The following is a 15,685-nucleotide window of genomic DNA, read 5'->3' on the forward strand; positions in this document are numbered from 1 at the left end:
GTTGGGCGGCGATGCCGTCAGTTAAGACGGCGCTGCGTCGGTGAGTGCGTTGGCTCACGCGACGAATGCGTCGAACTCGTCGAACTTCCCAGCGATGACCAGCGCGATGCTGCCTCTCGAAGTGTCGGCTGGAGTTTGATCGTCGTCGCTGTCGTTGGTTCAATACATTTTGAGCACTTGCCGATGTTTGAAGTATCTAAAGTGCGATCCATGCGGGAATGTCGAACGAGTATATCGGGCATGGCGACTTGGCGAACGTTATCAACAGCTTCGTTCTTTCGGGGCCAGAATGTGACACTGCGCACCGGTGGCCATATTTTTAGGAGAGCTATCGAGGACGAGATACTTGTTGCAGGGCACCAGCACTCGGTGCTACTAGTCATGTCAACAGCACCGCAATATGCAGCAACGAGATGCTGGCGATGCATGGCTTTCAGGTGGTGATGCATTTCTAAACTTCCGGTCTTCGCAACTTTCACGATGCAGCTCTACGGCTTTTTGGCGACGTTCTCGAGTGCGGTGGCTGTGACGAATGCGATCCCCGTGAACTTCTACAATCACTGCAGCTCCACCATCGAGCTGTACAACAACTCCTACACGGAGAACATCGACCCTGGCTGCAGTACGACCCGGTACCTCGAAGAAGGCTTCAGCGGCATGATCCGCAATGGCTGGCACCCTCAAGCCACACGTACGTTGCCTCCTTGTAGATAATGCTCAGCGGAGCGGGTACTCAAAATCAGACCTCCACCAATACGGGAATTTCAGAAACTTCCCCGTATTTCCCATTCACTGAATATGGGAGAAACTTGAGGGTTCTCATAGTAGAAACGTCGATTGGAGTGCTTTGTTGGAGCTATCCACCTGGGTTAATAGCCTGGTCACTTTGCTGTATATGCTGCTGTTGTGTACTGGAACTAGCTGTTTTTATATAGCAAGTTGTGGTGTTGCTTGCATCAATTTTCTCCTATTTATCGCATGATTCATTCTTGCGTATCTGCAAACAATCCGCTCAACGCACGTATCCACTATTTTGGCAATAAAGATCCATAAGCAAGCGCATTTTCGATGAAAGCGACTTGTGTTTCGCATATACAAGAGCAGAGGGTTCGTACGAAAAATACTAGCATGCAAGCCTAAAGGTCTTATTCACTGCATGAGGCAGGTATTTGTTATTTTTGCAACCCTCTCTCGCTTGCTCGGACAGTATCGAATAACACAAGTCGACCACACCATCAGCAAACGCTGAATGCATCAAAAACATTTAACCTTGCCAGCACGTTTTAGACGGGAACCTCCCTTCTCTAGCGAAATCTCGTACCTGATGATGTGTTTACCATATTAGTTCCCGCACGCCACGCTCCTGCCTGTTCAGCGACAATTTGAGATTAAGTTTGTTTTACGTGAAAACAAAACGATATAGATAGGAAATCATGAACAAATTGAAATGCCGATGACCTGTGCAAAATAGCCAGCTGATACCTATCACCAGCCTCTGTCACTGCCACTCCAGCCCCCAAGTGTTATTCAACTCAAGCACTGCACTACAGAGCCTTCGTGAAGCTTCTACGGTGTTAGCTTCATTAGCAACGTTCTGCGGGGTAGCCATAATTTTCGTAATTTTGACTAATACTGTAATTATTGGGTCCAATTTCTCACAATGAAAAACAGACAGCTTCAAAAACCTCAGCGAATGCTTCGTAAACGAATTTGGTGGTTCACTATGCTGTGCCGTAGCTATTTGATTTTTCTTTAATAGCAATAACTTATTAAATAGTGAATCCCATATTTCCCATATTTTGCTCTTTTGAAGAGCAAAAAGGTCATATTTTCTGAAAAAGTGGGAAAATTGACCTTTCCCGTATTAGTCGAGGTCTGCTCATAATGTTTGCATGCTGCTGCAGTGGCCGAGTTCTCGGTGTCGTGGGGCTTTCTTTGGTACGATATCAGCATCATCCCGACTGGAGTTCAGACAGGGGTAAGCAAAGCTAGTCGCTCTCAATAACTTCAGACAAGATGCTAAAATCACTATCTTTGCGACCTGGTCTTTGGAGGACTGCAAGGCGGTCACTGGCGGCGTTGGCTTCAACACTCCGATGCAGATCGCGCCGTCTGGGTGCACGGCAGTCACGTGTCTGGCTGACGGCTGCGAAGACGCCTACCAGTACCCGACGGACGACTTCAAGACGCACGCCTGCCCCGACACCACGCCGAGTGTCGACGTGACCTTCTGCCCCGGTGGGTTGGATGCTGTGGCGGCACCGACGCCGGCACCCACGCAGGCGAACTGCCCGCGCCGATGCACAGCGTCCTTGCGCACAAGCTAGATGCGCATGAAGCTGGTGCAAATTCGTGTGGATAGATAACTTATAAACGCTAGAACACAGATCCGCTTTGCGTTTGGCTCGTTTTAATTTACGAAGCAACTGTCTAAGAAAAACTTACAATTATGTGTACTTGAAGCTCACTTGCAGTATCTTTCTGCTTACACATAAGTGTAAGTTTTTTTCTGAAAGGGATGAGTACGTAAGGAAAAGTAAAACCTAGGTATCGTTGATCCGCCACCTTGATTTAGGGTAGAACTCGGTTTGTTTGCCAAGGATATGTGTTCACGAATTAAGACGCCGAACCGAAGTTAGAAATGACGAGGCGAACAATTGTCAAAACCCCAGGGTGCGAGGAGTTGTCGACGTTCAATGCTTCGTCGCTCGCATTAGTTACATTTGATTGATATCGAGTATGGATGGAGAAGTTGACCAGCAAAGCACTGAAAGGAAGAACAAAATGCAGCTCTCTATATGCCGAAAGTGACGAGTTCATGCTAGATGCTACGGCAGCGTGTTGCGGCAATGGTAGACTTGCTACGGCAAGTTCCTTAATGAGACTTCCTAGGCTTTGTTGTACAGCTTAGCGGTCGCACCTCGCTCCCCGGACATATTGCAGCTACTTGCTTGGCGGTTCTTTCTGGCAGGTTCTCAAAAATAGTCATGCACTACACTGTGAATTTGAGTGCGCGTTATGAGAATAACGCCGTGCAATGGTGTAGTAGTGGGCTTATGAAAGAAGTTGCGCTCGCACAGCCAAGTCGCTAGCCTATATTTGAAGTTTTACTGGAAAAGTACAAAGTACGTAGAGATAAATTTGTGGATATTTTCGAGTCACATGGAGTTCATCTTGATCCTAAAGAAGCAAACGCAGACTAGAAATGCAAGCAGGCTAACTACACCTCCTACGAAGACTGGTAACCTGTAGCCCATCGAAGTCTCCACCAATGCAGAACCCACAATAAAGTTGAGCAGCTGGCCGAAAGAGTTTGCAGAGTTCATAACGCCAACGTAAACGCCGATCTCGGCGGTGTGTCCGAACACGTGTACGATGATAGGCACAACTAGCGAGAAGAATGTGCTGATAGTGATCGATGTGAGAGCCACGATAATCACATCCAGGGCGACAACGTCACAGAATGCCATTACCATCAGCAGCACCTGGGGAATAGTCGAGAGTGTTGCTACGTTTTGCGCTCCGAATCGTCGAACCAGTGGAGGAAGAACCCACGAATAAATGTACCCGACAACGCAAAAGAGCATATCGGCGAGACCTCCAGCAAGTCGTACACCCCGATTATAATCGAGTTGTGCCTCCGAACACTCGTTGCCACATGTGGCAGAATTGCTAGCAACTCCTTCAAAAACCTCGAGACCGAAGAACATTCCCTTGTTGCCGTTGTACGCTGCGAAAGCGTACTGGTTGAGGAAAATGACGGTGCAATAAACCGCTAGCACCCCAGGAAGAGTCCGCACTGCCGAAAATATTGATCCAAACGCGTACGTCGCGTTCTGACAGCAATTTCTCTGTTCCAGCGTTCTTCGACCCAGCGGCGTCTCTTTGGCCACGTAGCAGGCTGCCCCAATGCAGACGGCCATAAAGACGGACAGCATCCCCAGGAACCAATGCATCGAGTTGTAAGCTGCGCCAAAAAACTCCGTGTACGCTGCTACGACGATCGCTCCAAGTGTCGACCATCCTTGCCCCATGGCAGCGCCGATAGTCTGTCGAGTGCCCGCAAAGTCCGAGATCAGCAGCAGCGCTGGGGTCTGCGCGACGTTGACGGTGATGTCCATCCAGAGATAGAAGAAAATCGTAAGCAGAGCTGTCCATTTCCGGTCTGTGACTTCTCCTTTCTTCCCAGACCCCACGTCACCCAAGGCATCTCCGAGCTCCCGAGTATACCCCATGAGTATCCAGCAGATAACACTCCCGACTGCAGCCACTACGAGGAACGGACGACGGCGCCCGAACCTTGAGGTGTGCTGGTCAGAGTACAAGCCGACAATTGGCGCCATCAATACACCGCAAAGCGGGCCGGAGAGTTGGGTCAACTGCACCGCATAACGAGGAAGCATCGTCTGCAGATACGGCCCTAAAGCTGCCCATTGTGCGGCCCACGCCATTCGGATGGCCATCCGAGGCATCGAGATGACCAGCAAAGTCCCGAACGAAGCACTCGGCGGGACTGTCTCCTCTTGTTCCTCTATCATCGGGGACTTGAATCCATCCTTAGGCGTCTCCGGTGTCGCGAGCGAGTCAAACTCGACGCGGGACGTCCTGATCTCGATGCCTTCGAGCAACCGGGTGCTCATGGCGGTCAGCTATGAGCTCGCAAGACTTGATGCGCCTCAAGGCCGAAAGCGGAGTGCCTGCGGCGCTATTCTCGTGAGGGCTATTTCTCGAGCGTTGGTCGCTGGCGGTGATAACAAGTCTCGAAAAATAGGGCGCGAAAAACACAAACACAAACCGGCAGATGTCTGCACATCCGGTCGTGGCTTGCACACCGGCTTCCTTGATTCATTAGCGGAAAGTGCGACTGAATCTCGGATTAATCGGGAAAGGCTGGGAAGAAAGCATCGTGATGATGCTTTCTCCGTACAGTACTGGGTGACTTCCATAAGCTTCCAGGAGTGCAAGTGAACTCGGGGAAAAACTATGGAGCTCGAGGTACCAAAAAATAGGCAATAGAGTAAGTGGACTCAAAAATTGACTCACACTAAATTTTGGTAACGTGGTTTACCAATTCATGACCTCTGACCAGTTCATGGACTAAAGCGACTATTATCCAATCCAATCTTCTTATTTGGACTAATATTGCTCTGATTGGCTCAATATTTTTTAACCAGATCTTGGCCCTCATTTTTCCTTACGCTGATCCCGTCAGATATCAGGTCGAGCGTAAGATGAAGGCGGCCTTCACAGACAAGCAGCTAGAAGAAGGTATCGACCGCGTCCTCGCAGGAGAGAAGCTCGCAGCCGTGGCCGACCCGTCACCAGTGTCGTTGTCAACACTAAAGCGCAAAGTCGCCGCGCGCATCGAAGGTCGATCTATTGAGCGCCAACGGCCCGGACCTGCCCCCCTGCTGCCTCCCGAGTGTGAAGCCGATCTAGTGACATGGATCGCTGCAATGCAGCGTCGTCTGGTCCGACAAGCAATGGTGCAGGAGCTGCACTCCAAGCGCGTGACAACAATGGCGCCGAAGTGCCTGCAGTGGAGCCGCTGTTCATCATCGAGAGCGCGACGGTTTGAGTGACTTTGTATGGGTTCGCGTCGGTCCAACATCTGGTCAGTGCGTCATAAAAAAATAAATTTCCGCTTTGTTTGCTTCGCTGTTGCTTGCTTATATTTGCTCATAAATTGGTGCGAGGACCCTCAAAATTAAGCGTACCGACTGCTTGTATAAATGCTAGCGTTGTAGCATCGCTGCTCTAATATTGGTGTCGTCATCGACGATTTCGCATGAGGTGCTGCTGGCGGGTCATGAATTGGTAAACCACGTTATGGATGGAATATCACGTAAAATAGTCAACAGAACTCTTTGTGAAAACCGAACACTATGTCCTATTTTTTTTGCAAATCGATCGATTTGGGTGCTTGTTAAGCGGCCGAGCCCTTGTTTTGTTATATATAAATAGGATGCTACTCCGATTTGGCGTTCCTCAGCCCTGTTCATATACCGCAGACTGCCGTCGATTTACAATCAAATCACTTCGAATGCCCATGTGACACTGGGCATTCTGAGGGTTGCTCGTTTATATGAACGGCCTCATTTTCCTTAATGAAAAGCTTCACCCAACTTAGCCTAGCAAAGTTTATCAAAAGCATGACCCTGTCGTGATCTTATAGGCACGAGCTGGCGGGAATGTCTTGCCGACGTTGCCCGCACGAGAGGACTCGAGTGAACAGAACTCTACATGTACATTTCGCACTGGGATTTTCACGCCAGCCACAAGGGAATGAATCCATGCTGCACCGCGTTTGCGTTTTAATCTCGCTTCCCGTCAACTTCAATCGGGACGAATCAGATGATACACGTGATCGTGCGTACGGGCTAACCACAGTAACCAGCACAGTGATAATAATGCGTTTTGGTCCTGGAATTTCGGGTTGGTAGAGGTTCCGCCTTGACAAGGCGTTGTGAGTGTTGTGAGCCCTACGTGTTGGGTTGACGCTCGTTATCCACAGCGCCGCCACACCGTTCACTGAACGGGGGCAGAGGATGAGGTGGTCAAATCGGCTGGGATTACATCCCGGCCGGACAGCGTGCAGGTTCATCATCATGGGGCTGCAAGTTCAACGCGAGCGCCCCGCCTCCACGCATTAGGTACAAGTGTACCTCGGTCGATTTGAGGCAGCCTCACGCCAAATGTGTTGACATGCTTTGAGGACGGAGGAAGGCTGCAACGTGCCCTCTTCGTCTACAGTACAAACCCCGAGTTCCGAGTTATACGCTCTGTAGCTACGAGAGACTGTAGAGAGGTTGGTCATCCACTCCACCCCATGCCGCCGTTCCACTTGGGTCAATTCCTTCCACCGGAACTTCCGGGTTGGCTGGCTTTCCATCTGCTCAGGCATTACATGTAGCACCAGCATGGGGCTTTGCACTTTGTGGGGTTGCAGCGCTGGCTGTTTTGCGGGCGCAGAATAAACAACAACCGGCACCACAGGCACCGCATCACTGCACCGCCACGTTCAGTTCAAGCCTGTCATTCTCCAATTTGCTCACTCAACTCCACGAGTCTCAAGGTTCTATCCATTCTCCCCAAAGATGGCCGACGTCGAGAAGGGCTACGACCTGCAGAACTCTCCCAAGCCCGGAGCCATGAAAGACGGAGGAGGCGACGCACAGACTCCGCTGTCGCATCCGCCGATCTGGCTGCTGCTTGCAGTCTCCATGCCCCGCATGGCCATCAACATGGCCTGGTCGGCCCAATGGGCCGCGCTGGGCCCGTACCTGTCCACGATGCTGCCCAACTTCGCAGTGCAGGTGACGCAGTTCATCGGGCCCATTGTCGGCGTGCTGGTCGGCCCCAGTGTCGGCGTGCTCAGCGACCGCAGCACCGCCAAAATGGGTCGTCGCCGGCCGTTCCTCATCGTCGCCGGCATCCTTAGCATCATCTGCTGGATCGCCATGAGCTACACCCGGGACATGGGCGAAGCTATGGGCGACCACGGAGACGGCACCGACGGCCAGGAGACCGACAGAACGTGGACGTCCATCTTCACCGTCTTCTTCTACCTCTGGATGGACATCACCGTCAACGTCGTGCAGACGCCGGCCATGCTGCTCGTGGCCGACTTTGCCGGTGACCGGCAGACCACGGGTGCCGCTCTGGGTCAGGCCTGGTCCACACTCGGCTCCATCCTGGTGGCCGGCTACATCGAGTTCTTCGGTGCCGCCCACAAGACGCTGCACGAGTTCATGTGGATGCTGTCCGGTACCATGTTCATCTGCATCACTGTGGCTGTGGTGTTCGCCAAGGAGACCCCGCTGGACCCCAGCAAGGTGGACGCTGTTTCAACTTGGAAGCGCATCAGCCACGCCTTCGCCTCCGTTTACCACGGCATCCGCACACTGCCCGGAGTGCTAGCCACCTACGGCGTGTGCTTCTTCTTCGTGCAGTATGGCTACACGGCTTACAACGGCAACAAGGGTCAGTTCTTCGGCCTTGAAGTGTACGACGGCTCGGCGGAGAACGCGGATACTTGTAACCCGTGCACCCCCGCTCAGGACGCGTACAATGACGGCGTCAGTATCGCCGGTGGACGCGCCGACCTGCTGTTTAACGTCGTGGGGTACATTTACTCGTGGACGCTGCCCTACCTGGTGCACCAGTTCGGGGTCAAGTGGGTCTTGACCCTCTCCACGATCCCGCAGATGTTCCTCATGGTCATGGCGTGGACCAGCAGCGTCACCTTCAACGTGTTCGTCGTGGCCATCACCAGCATCACGCAGTCGGTCTGGTTCGCGCTCATCGTGCCGGTTATTATCCACGTTTTCGGTGAGGATGAAGAGATCGGCATCTACGTGGGCGCGCTCAACTCGGCCAACTGCTTCGGCCAGCTACTGAACTTTGCTATTGGGTCGGGCTTGGTGGAGACCTCTCTGGGCTACAAGCTGCCGGTCTTCCTCGGCGGTGTCATGAGTGCTCTCGGCTTCATCACCGCCCTGCTCTTCTTCAAGATGAAGATGTACTCCATGTAAAACGCATCGCAGCGGTGCTTGCTGCTGATCTTTCATTATTAAATACTGTTGTATCACGTAGTATTCTTGTCATTGCCGCAGGTAAGATATGTGGACTAAGCTAGTTTTTGGATTGCTGGTGGCTGTTTAGCTCGAGAAACGGACGGGGACTGCTCGTGTTAATTCCTCACAAAGAGGATTCGCCGGGTTATCGTTAGTACACTTACGCGGTCCGATAGCTTTGCCGGTCCAGGACTCGAGCTCTCAGAGCCCCCGCCCATCCTGGCGAAGTGTGTTTGACGCCGCATCCCGAATGCTGTTGTCGATCCGACCAAGTATCGACACAGACGGCGGCATGGCCGACATCAGCTGCGATGTTCCGTCCAACCTCAGCGACGATGACGACGACGACGACGAGATCAGCATGAACGACATCGAGTTCTCAGTCCACGAGACGGAGGCTGTGGTCCACGAGGAGCAGCATCGCTCTGATAGCTTTCGGATCGACATTGACGGACCCGATCCAGCTAAGGCGGCAAGGAAGAGCAACGTTCTCGTGCGTCCGAGTCTCCCACCCATCGGCAAGGTGAGACTTGGGATATCTGGTGCGGAAAACACCGACGAACCGCAAGCACTTGTCGAGCTGCGTCAACGAGTCGGTCAGGCGCCACGCGATGTTTTGAGCTTGCTACCCAAGACAACAATGACCGCCGAATGCCAGGAAGCAATCGCTAGACACGCTGATACCGGCGAGGCGCTTGATGATCACGTACTGGAAGAGCTTCAACAATTGCCAAGTGTTCTCCAAGGAGATCCCGTGCCTCGACTCTCTCGTCAGTGCTACACTGGCGTCGATACAATGGCGACTTTGGGGCAATTACTGAACTTCAGCACTCTCAAGGAACTACACGAGTCGCGAGCTCTGGAGTTTTGCTCGAACCCTCCCACCAGTTATCACAAGTACGCGGCATCCAACGCGCAGCCATCGACGCTACGAGCTGCGGTAATGGAGTGTACTCTTGCCACCGCGGAGTTTGCAACGCTACCGGAAATGTTGGCTCTGTGGGAATTAGTCCACAATTCCATAAACTTTCAAGTTCCTGCACCCACAACCCAGCAACTATCTCCCCACGTTGAATCCTACCTCCCTTCACAGGCGAACGCAGCTCTGGCGGCTCCCCTGCTTGTGGTAAATGGAAAAGACAAGCAAAAAGAAGGTAGTGCTGGTGATGAAGACGACGACAGCGGAGATGACAATGCCATCTTTGACGCGTCTAATGCCAAGGCTTCAGTGCAAAAACTTGCTGATAAAGCGTTGGGAGCGGTGCAAAAGCGGATGAGAACGGATCGACGTAAAGTGGACGCTGCGTTGTAAGCACTGCGTGACCGCCGCAACATTCTCGCGGGTGGCTGTGCCACAGCCGTACTGGCCTACCTCCCACCTCTGTTGCGTATCGAGATCATGCGCGACTTCTTTCAGATCACGGGTTTGTTCTTCTCGGGAATGTACGGTCCAGTCTTCGAGTTTATCCACCGCTTTCGTCCGTCGAGTTGGATTCTAGCGACTCTGAAATGGCTGAGGAATATCTACAACATCGTGGCGCTGGACGCGTCGGAGCTTTTGCACTACCTCTGCGACATAGTGGAGATGGTAGGGCACGGGCTTCTTCCTGGGAGGGATATTGCTGGTGCACGGACTCTTCATCATGGTGGTGGTCAGATACTGGTGGACAATGCCCCGTACCGCAGACAAAGTTCGCCACGGCCACGAAGCCACCACTTGGTCGATGCTGGCGACGCAGAACCCTCGAGCAGCCAAGTTAGCGACGCTGTTCCTCACCTACTGCCTCACAATCTACCTCCCGCTCACTCAACTCGCCTACAAGGTGCTGGCTGTGACCAACAAGGGCAGCGATGGAGAAGGGGTCAAGCTGAACAAGTTCATGCAGCAATTCCGCGACGGTCCTTGGTGGTTCTTGTTCCCGTTCGAAGCTGTGCTGATCCTCCTAACCTTCTCGTTATCCCTGCCCCTCTTGTTGATCTGGTCGATCCGGAAGAACCGACCCACGGGGTCGATCGAGAACGAGGACGTCGCGTACAATTTGGACGGGGATCCCGTCAAATTCGACGATAAAATCTACACCAAGCTCATATCTAACGACCCGAACCAGCTCGATTGCCCATACCGATCGCTCTATGCAGGCTTTGAGCGCAACTGGAGCACGTACAAGGTGACGCAAATGGTGGCTAAAATCTTGATCGCTATGATCGTCGTGTCCGCTGGACAGTCTGTGGAGGTCGGTGGCACATTGATCAGTGGGTTTTACTTCGGGGTTGTGATACTTTCCCAGTACAGCCAGCCCTTCATCAGCGCGTTCGACGACAAGATGGAGCTGCTGTCCAAGTTCACAGCGCTGATGACTGCGATCGGGGCGACGGCGGTGGACTACGCGAAGAACAACAACTGGATCTGGAACCCCGACCGCGCGCTTCGCTTCATGGGCTTCGTCGTGGCTGTGCATGGTTGGTACGAACTTACTTGTCATGGTACTAGCGACGCTGATGGGGCTGCTGGGGGATGAGTCGTTCCGGGTTCGAGTTAAACAAGTGCTAGGTCGGCTTTCGTTCAGCGATACTTCCTGCGGAGTAGTGGACGCACGAGCGAAGGACGTGGTCATGCGGTGGAATGTGGAGAACGAGGCGAAGCACCGCGTGTGGCAGGCGTTTTGGCGTGCGCTTCTCCTTGAGATGGCTACACGACACGAGAACATTGCTGAGGATCAAGACCAGATTCAACTGTCGGACGAAGCCGGAGACGTCAGAAGCACCGAACGACTTGCACAGCTGGAAGACGCCGTCATTGCATCTGGATTGGAGCGTATAAAGACTCACTGTATTGGAGAAGAGGACAAGTACACAGCGCAGCTCCGTCGTCTGGCTCGTGTGGCGCTTGAGGGCGTCGACGTCTTCTGGAACAATCCTCTCGGAGCGCGAGACGGCCACATCGACTCGGTCTCGTGCTTCGGCAAGATGTACGTCGTGCCGTATCCCTTCCACTGCGTCGTAGTGTATGATGATGCAGATAATGAAGCTGTTGTAAGACATATATGCGATGAAAATTCTACTTCGGAGAGTCATACGAACCTCGCTAAACTTCTCTCCATCAACTTTACGCCTGAAATATTGGCTAAGCGGGAGCTACGGCAGAAATTGCGGGTACTGAGTGACACAGCAACGGAGGTGAACTTCCCGTTCTCGCGTACCGAGAAGGTGTTCGTTTGGTTCAAGTTCCGAGGGTGGAAGAAGGTGTGGAAATTTGTCTACAGACCTGTGTTCTCGATCCCGGGATACTACAATTCGAGTGCAAGTACACAAAAGGAGTCATTCGGGTGCACACAAGCAGCGATCAATCCGGGATATGGCTGCGCGTGGTAACCAGTCATCCCGTGGTAAGCACTAAGCAGTGGGTCGCGAACTTTTGCGCGCAGAAGTGGGTGGTCAAGACTAAACAACACGTTTTAGGGATCATCCAGAACAAAAACGTACAGCGCGTCAAGAATCAGGTACTAAAACTCGCAGAGATGGAGGAGCTGGGCGCTTCTGCTCAAACTACGAGTATTAAACGGGTCATGGCGGATGGTTTCAACGTGACGATGGAGTACGCTGACGGAGAAGGTGTGGTTTTACTCGCTGGATATGAAGAATACGAGGATATCGTGCATGAATTCCCGGTTAGTGGTCCTCGCAAGGCGGTAATGAGGTCTGATCACATCGGCCTCAAGCCGTCAATGGAAGAAAGCGCGAAGTTGCACGAGATCTTCGAGAGCACACGAACGCTGTGGGAACCTGGTCTGGCCAAGCTACGCCAGCAACACCAACACTACCGTCACAATCTTGCCGAAATTCATGTCAACCAAAGTGCGGCTCTAAGCGATGGGTTCTGGTTTTACGTGTACAACAACGCGCGCCTTCCCCGACGTGAGCTTGAGCGGTATCTACGCGAGCGCGAGTCCAACCCGTTGCTGAGAAGCTTACCAGAGACACACACTGAAGAACTGGAAGCGTTGTACCGCCAACAGAAGTGGGTATTCCGAGACCCGCGCACTACGTGTTGGTACGTGTTCTGGGACGACGTCTATGCGTGCAACTCGGACATGAAATACCTGGATCCTCAGGACTTCGATCCTACCGAGTCCACAGCTATCTGCAACCAAGAGCCTATGAGTCGACAGGATCTTGAAAATTGGTTGCGAAAGCGGAATTTGCTCAAGAAGTACCGCCTTTTCCACGCCGCCGTGCTTGACCTGCTCTACGCAAAACTTGACGAATGTACTCGGGAAAGCTCACAGCGACAATAAACAAGCGTCGAAAACCTATCACATTTACTGAGAATAGTGCATTACGGAGTACATGGATCGCAGCTACGCTAACCTACCACAACTCTGCTAATTACAGGGAATACATTTTGACCTTGAAGAAGAGAATGGTGACGATCATGCCGACGAAGCTCATGACTCCTCCCAGGAAGACGGGCAGCTTGTAGCCCATGGAGGTCCCGACAATGCCCGCGCCAATGGAAAAGTTGAGTAGCTGGCCGAGGCAATTCGCCGTGTTGAACACTCCCACGTACACGCCGATGTCCGCGTTGCTCCCAATGACGTGGACAATCACCGGCACATTTAGAGCCATGATCGTGGTGAGGCTGATGGCACTAGAGATGACAATGGCCACGTTGACCTCCACGTTCGTCGAGTAGGCCATGATCATGAGCAGCGACAGAGGCACGAGAGAGACCGAAAGCACCCACTTGGCGCCAAATCGCTTGACCAGCCACGGCAACGCCCACGAGTAGACGTAGCCCAGGATGCTGAAGATGAGGTCTGTGTATCCGCCAGCAACACGAACGCCGCGGTTGTACGCGTCCTGAGCCGCAGTGCAGTCGGGGGCACAAATGTTGGCACCTTTTGGGTTTCCATCATACACTTCGATGCCGAAGAACTGCCCTTTGTTGCCGTTGTACGCCGTGTAGCCGTACATGACGCAGAAGAAGACGACGCAGTACTTGAACAGCTCTCCAGGCAGCGTCTTGAAGCCCGTGTAGATGGACTCGAAGGCCTTCTTGACAAGAGCCCGCCAGGAATCATCCTGTTGCTGCTCAAGAAGTTTCTCGCGCGGCTTGTCCTCTTGACTGAAGAAGCACGAGACCGAGACGCTAACAACCATGACAGCCGACAGCATGAAGAGGAACCAGCGCAGCGTTAGATGCGCCGCTCCGAACGCGTAGATGTAGCTGGAGACCATCACAGCGCCCAAAGCGGACCATCCTTGGCCCAAAGCAGCTCCGAGCGTTTGTCGGTCGCCGGCAAAGTCCGAGATCAAGAGGTTCAACGGGGTCTGCACCACGTTGACCGTAATGTCCATCCACACGTAGAAGAAGATGGTAAAGAAGACCGTCCACGTCCTGTCGGTCAGCTCGCCCTTTTTGCCGGTGCCGTAGTCGCCCAGCGCGTCGCCAATCTGGCGGGTGTAGCCCATGGCCGTCCAGCAGATCGCACTCGTGATAGCGCCGTACAGCAGGAACGGCCGACGACGGCCCCACTTGTTGGTGCTCTGGTCACTGAACGCTCCGACTGTCGGTGCGACGAGGATGCCCGTTACGGGGCCAATGATCTGCGCGAGTTGAACCGCGTACTTGGGCATCATAGTGCCAAGGTACGGGCCGAGAGCGGACCACTGCGCTGTCCAGGCCATTCGGACCGCCATCCGAGGCATGGAGATCATGAGCAGGTGCGGGATCGAGGCGCCGGCAGTCGACTTGCGCTCGCCTTTGCAAGTCGGCGAGGCCTGGGTGTCATAGTTGCCAGCTTCGAGCTCCTTGGGGGTATTGTCCAGCATGAGGGCAACACGTCAAGGGTGAGGTCGAAGGAGGAGGAGGGTGCTTGGGGCGACGAGTCGAGTTGAGTAGTGAGCGAGAGAAAAACGAAGAAAGCCGACGGTCTGCCGAATGGGAAGCGGTATTGGATTGGGGCCAGTACCAGGTGTGTGCGGTGTCTTCCACCCCCTACGGTGTGGGGGAGTGAGGAACGGAAACGCATGGGAAAGAGAATCCGTCTGCGTTCTCAATAAACTATCGCCAAAGGCGACCATGAAACGGAGGCGCTTGACGATCGGCACACCAACGTTCCTTTTTGCTGTGGTCTGCCCCCCCCCCCCCCCCTTGCCCGTCGTTTCAACGGGATAGTGAGCGGCGACAGTCCCCCCGCCGTTTGACTGCAATCAGTTCAGCGCCCAGGCCCCATTAAGGGACAGGCGATATAGTTAGCGCTGAGCTTCTGGCCGGAACAGCCCTCAGCACTCGCGGTCGGAGATCCCCACAAGACGCACGAACACGAAACTGTGGAAATGACTTAGCCACCTCGTGCACAGAATGAGGTGGCCGCGTTCAGCTAGCAGCGGCACGTCTTCACTGAACGCTTGTAGCGAACCACTAAACCGCAACAAGTGGGGACTGTTAGATCCAAGAAGAGAAGAGGGTAGCTTCACATCTTTGGAATCCAGGGCGTGCGAGATGAAATCTTCTTGGCATCTTCCAACGCGTTCGTGGAAACTGAACCCAGTTGAGGAGCACGTCTTGAAGCTGGTGACTGGTCCAACACTGACCAAGCGTTTGCCCAGATATATTGCGTCTTTTAGTTAGGAGAACACGGCGACGATGGTAGCAACGGCACCGTACAACAAAAATCTCCGTCGGGAATGAAGGAAACGTTATTTTAAAGCTTCCTTTAGTCCTTGGGTATTCATTTTCAAATAGTTACTTGGAGGTTTATACCAAGCAGGAACGCCACCTGCGGTTTATGAGCCGCGTGCGTAGCGCGCGCGGGCGTAAACCCAGGCAAAACCTCATAAACCCAGGCAAAACCTAACGTAGACCGCTACCTGTGGTTTAGGATCCGTCTGCGTAGCACGCGGGCTTAAACCCAGGCAAACGCTGGAGTAGAATGTTCATAATTAATTTTTGAAAGCTAGCATTTTGCAGTAGTTACTTTTTGCGATTCGGTTAGTCACAAATAGCTAGTCGAGAATGAACCCAGTCGATAACTAATTTTATGCTTCGTTTGCATTTTGGACTAGTTGCTTTTTGCTTCTCGAGTAGTCACTACACTGCGCGACAT

General features: G+C 53.0%; 6 protein-coding genes across 6 annotated transcripts; 4 read left to right on the forward strand and 2 right to left on the reverse strand.

Moving 5' to 3' along the window:
* Positions 1 to 480: 480 nt before the first annotated feature.
* On the forward strand, positions 481 to 2,327 carry PHYSODRAFT_320683 (hypothetical protein; the record flags this gene model as incomplete). The annotated part of the gene is made up of 3 exons (XM_009515771.1): positions 481 to 691; positions 1,905 to 1,978; positions 2,055 to 2,327. The coding sequence occupies 3 exons, from the start codon at positions 481 to 483 to the stop codon at positions 2,325 to 2,327; spliced, it is 558 nt and encodes a 185-aa protein (XP_009514066.1).
* An 831-nt stretch (positions 2,328 to 3,158) lies between these two features.
* Positions 3,159 to 4,472, reverse strand: PHYSODRAFT_472002 (hypothetical protein; the record flags this gene model as incomplete). The annotated part of the gene is made up of 1 exon (XM_009515772.1): positions 3,159 to 4,472. One exon carries the CDS (start codon positions 4,470 to 4,472, stop codon positions 3,159 to 3,161), a length of 1,314 nt encoding a protein of 437 aa, XP_009514067.1.
* A 759-nt stretch (positions 4,473 to 5,231) lies between these two features.
* On the forward strand, positions 5,232 to 5,582 carry PHYSODRAFT_320685 (hypothetical protein; the record flags this gene model as incomplete). The annotated part of the gene is made up of 1 exon (XM_009515773.1): positions 5,232 to 5,582. One exon carries the CDS (start codon positions 5,232 to 5,234, stop codon positions 5,580 to 5,582), a length of 351 nt encoding a protein of 116 aa, XP_009514068.1.
* A 1,515-nt stretch (positions 5,583 to 7,097) lies between these two features.
* PHYSODRAFT_255250 (hypothetical protein) lies at positions 7,098 to 8,534 on the forward strand (the record flags this gene model as incomplete). Its single annotated transcript, XM_009515774.1, has 1 exon — positions 7,098 to 8,534. The coding sequence occupies one exon, from the start codon at positions 7,098 to 7,100 to the stop codon at positions 8,532 to 8,534; it is 1,437 nt and encodes a 478-aa protein (XP_009514069.1).
* A 292-nt stretch (positions 8,535 to 8,826) lies between these two features.
* PHYSODRAFT_320687 (hypothetical protein) lies at positions 8,827 to 12,871 on the forward strand (the record flags this gene model as incomplete). Its single annotated transcript, XM_009515775.1, has 6 exons — positions 8,827 to 9,865; positions 9,935 to 10,110; positions 10,169 to 11,036; positions 11,068 to 11,609; positions 11,706 to 11,819; positions 12,002 to 12,871. The coding sequence occupies 6 exons, from the start codon at positions 8,827 to 8,829 to the stop codon at positions 12,869 to 12,871; spliced, it is 3,609 nt and encodes a 1,202-aa protein (XP_009514070.1).
* Positions 12,872 to 12,962: 91 nt separating this feature from the next.
* PHYSODRAFT_308430 (hypothetical protein) lies at positions 12,963 to 14,408 on the reverse strand (the record flags this gene model as incomplete). The annotated part of the gene is made up of 1 exon (XM_009515776.1): positions 12,963 to 14,408. One exon carries the CDS (start codon positions 14,406 to 14,408, stop codon positions 12,963 to 12,965), a length of 1,446 nt encoding a protein of 481 aa, XP_009514071.1.
* Positions 14,409 to 15,685: the final 1,277 nt, after the last annotated feature.

The sequence above is a fragment of the Phytophthora sojae genome (genome assembly GCF_000149755.1).
Source record: "Phytophthora sojae unplaced genomic scaffold PHYSOscaffold_1, whole genome shotgun sequence".
Classification (NCBI taxonomy): Eukaryota; Oomycota; class Peronosporomycetes; order Peronosporales; family Peronosporaceae; genus Phytophthora; species Phytophthora sojae.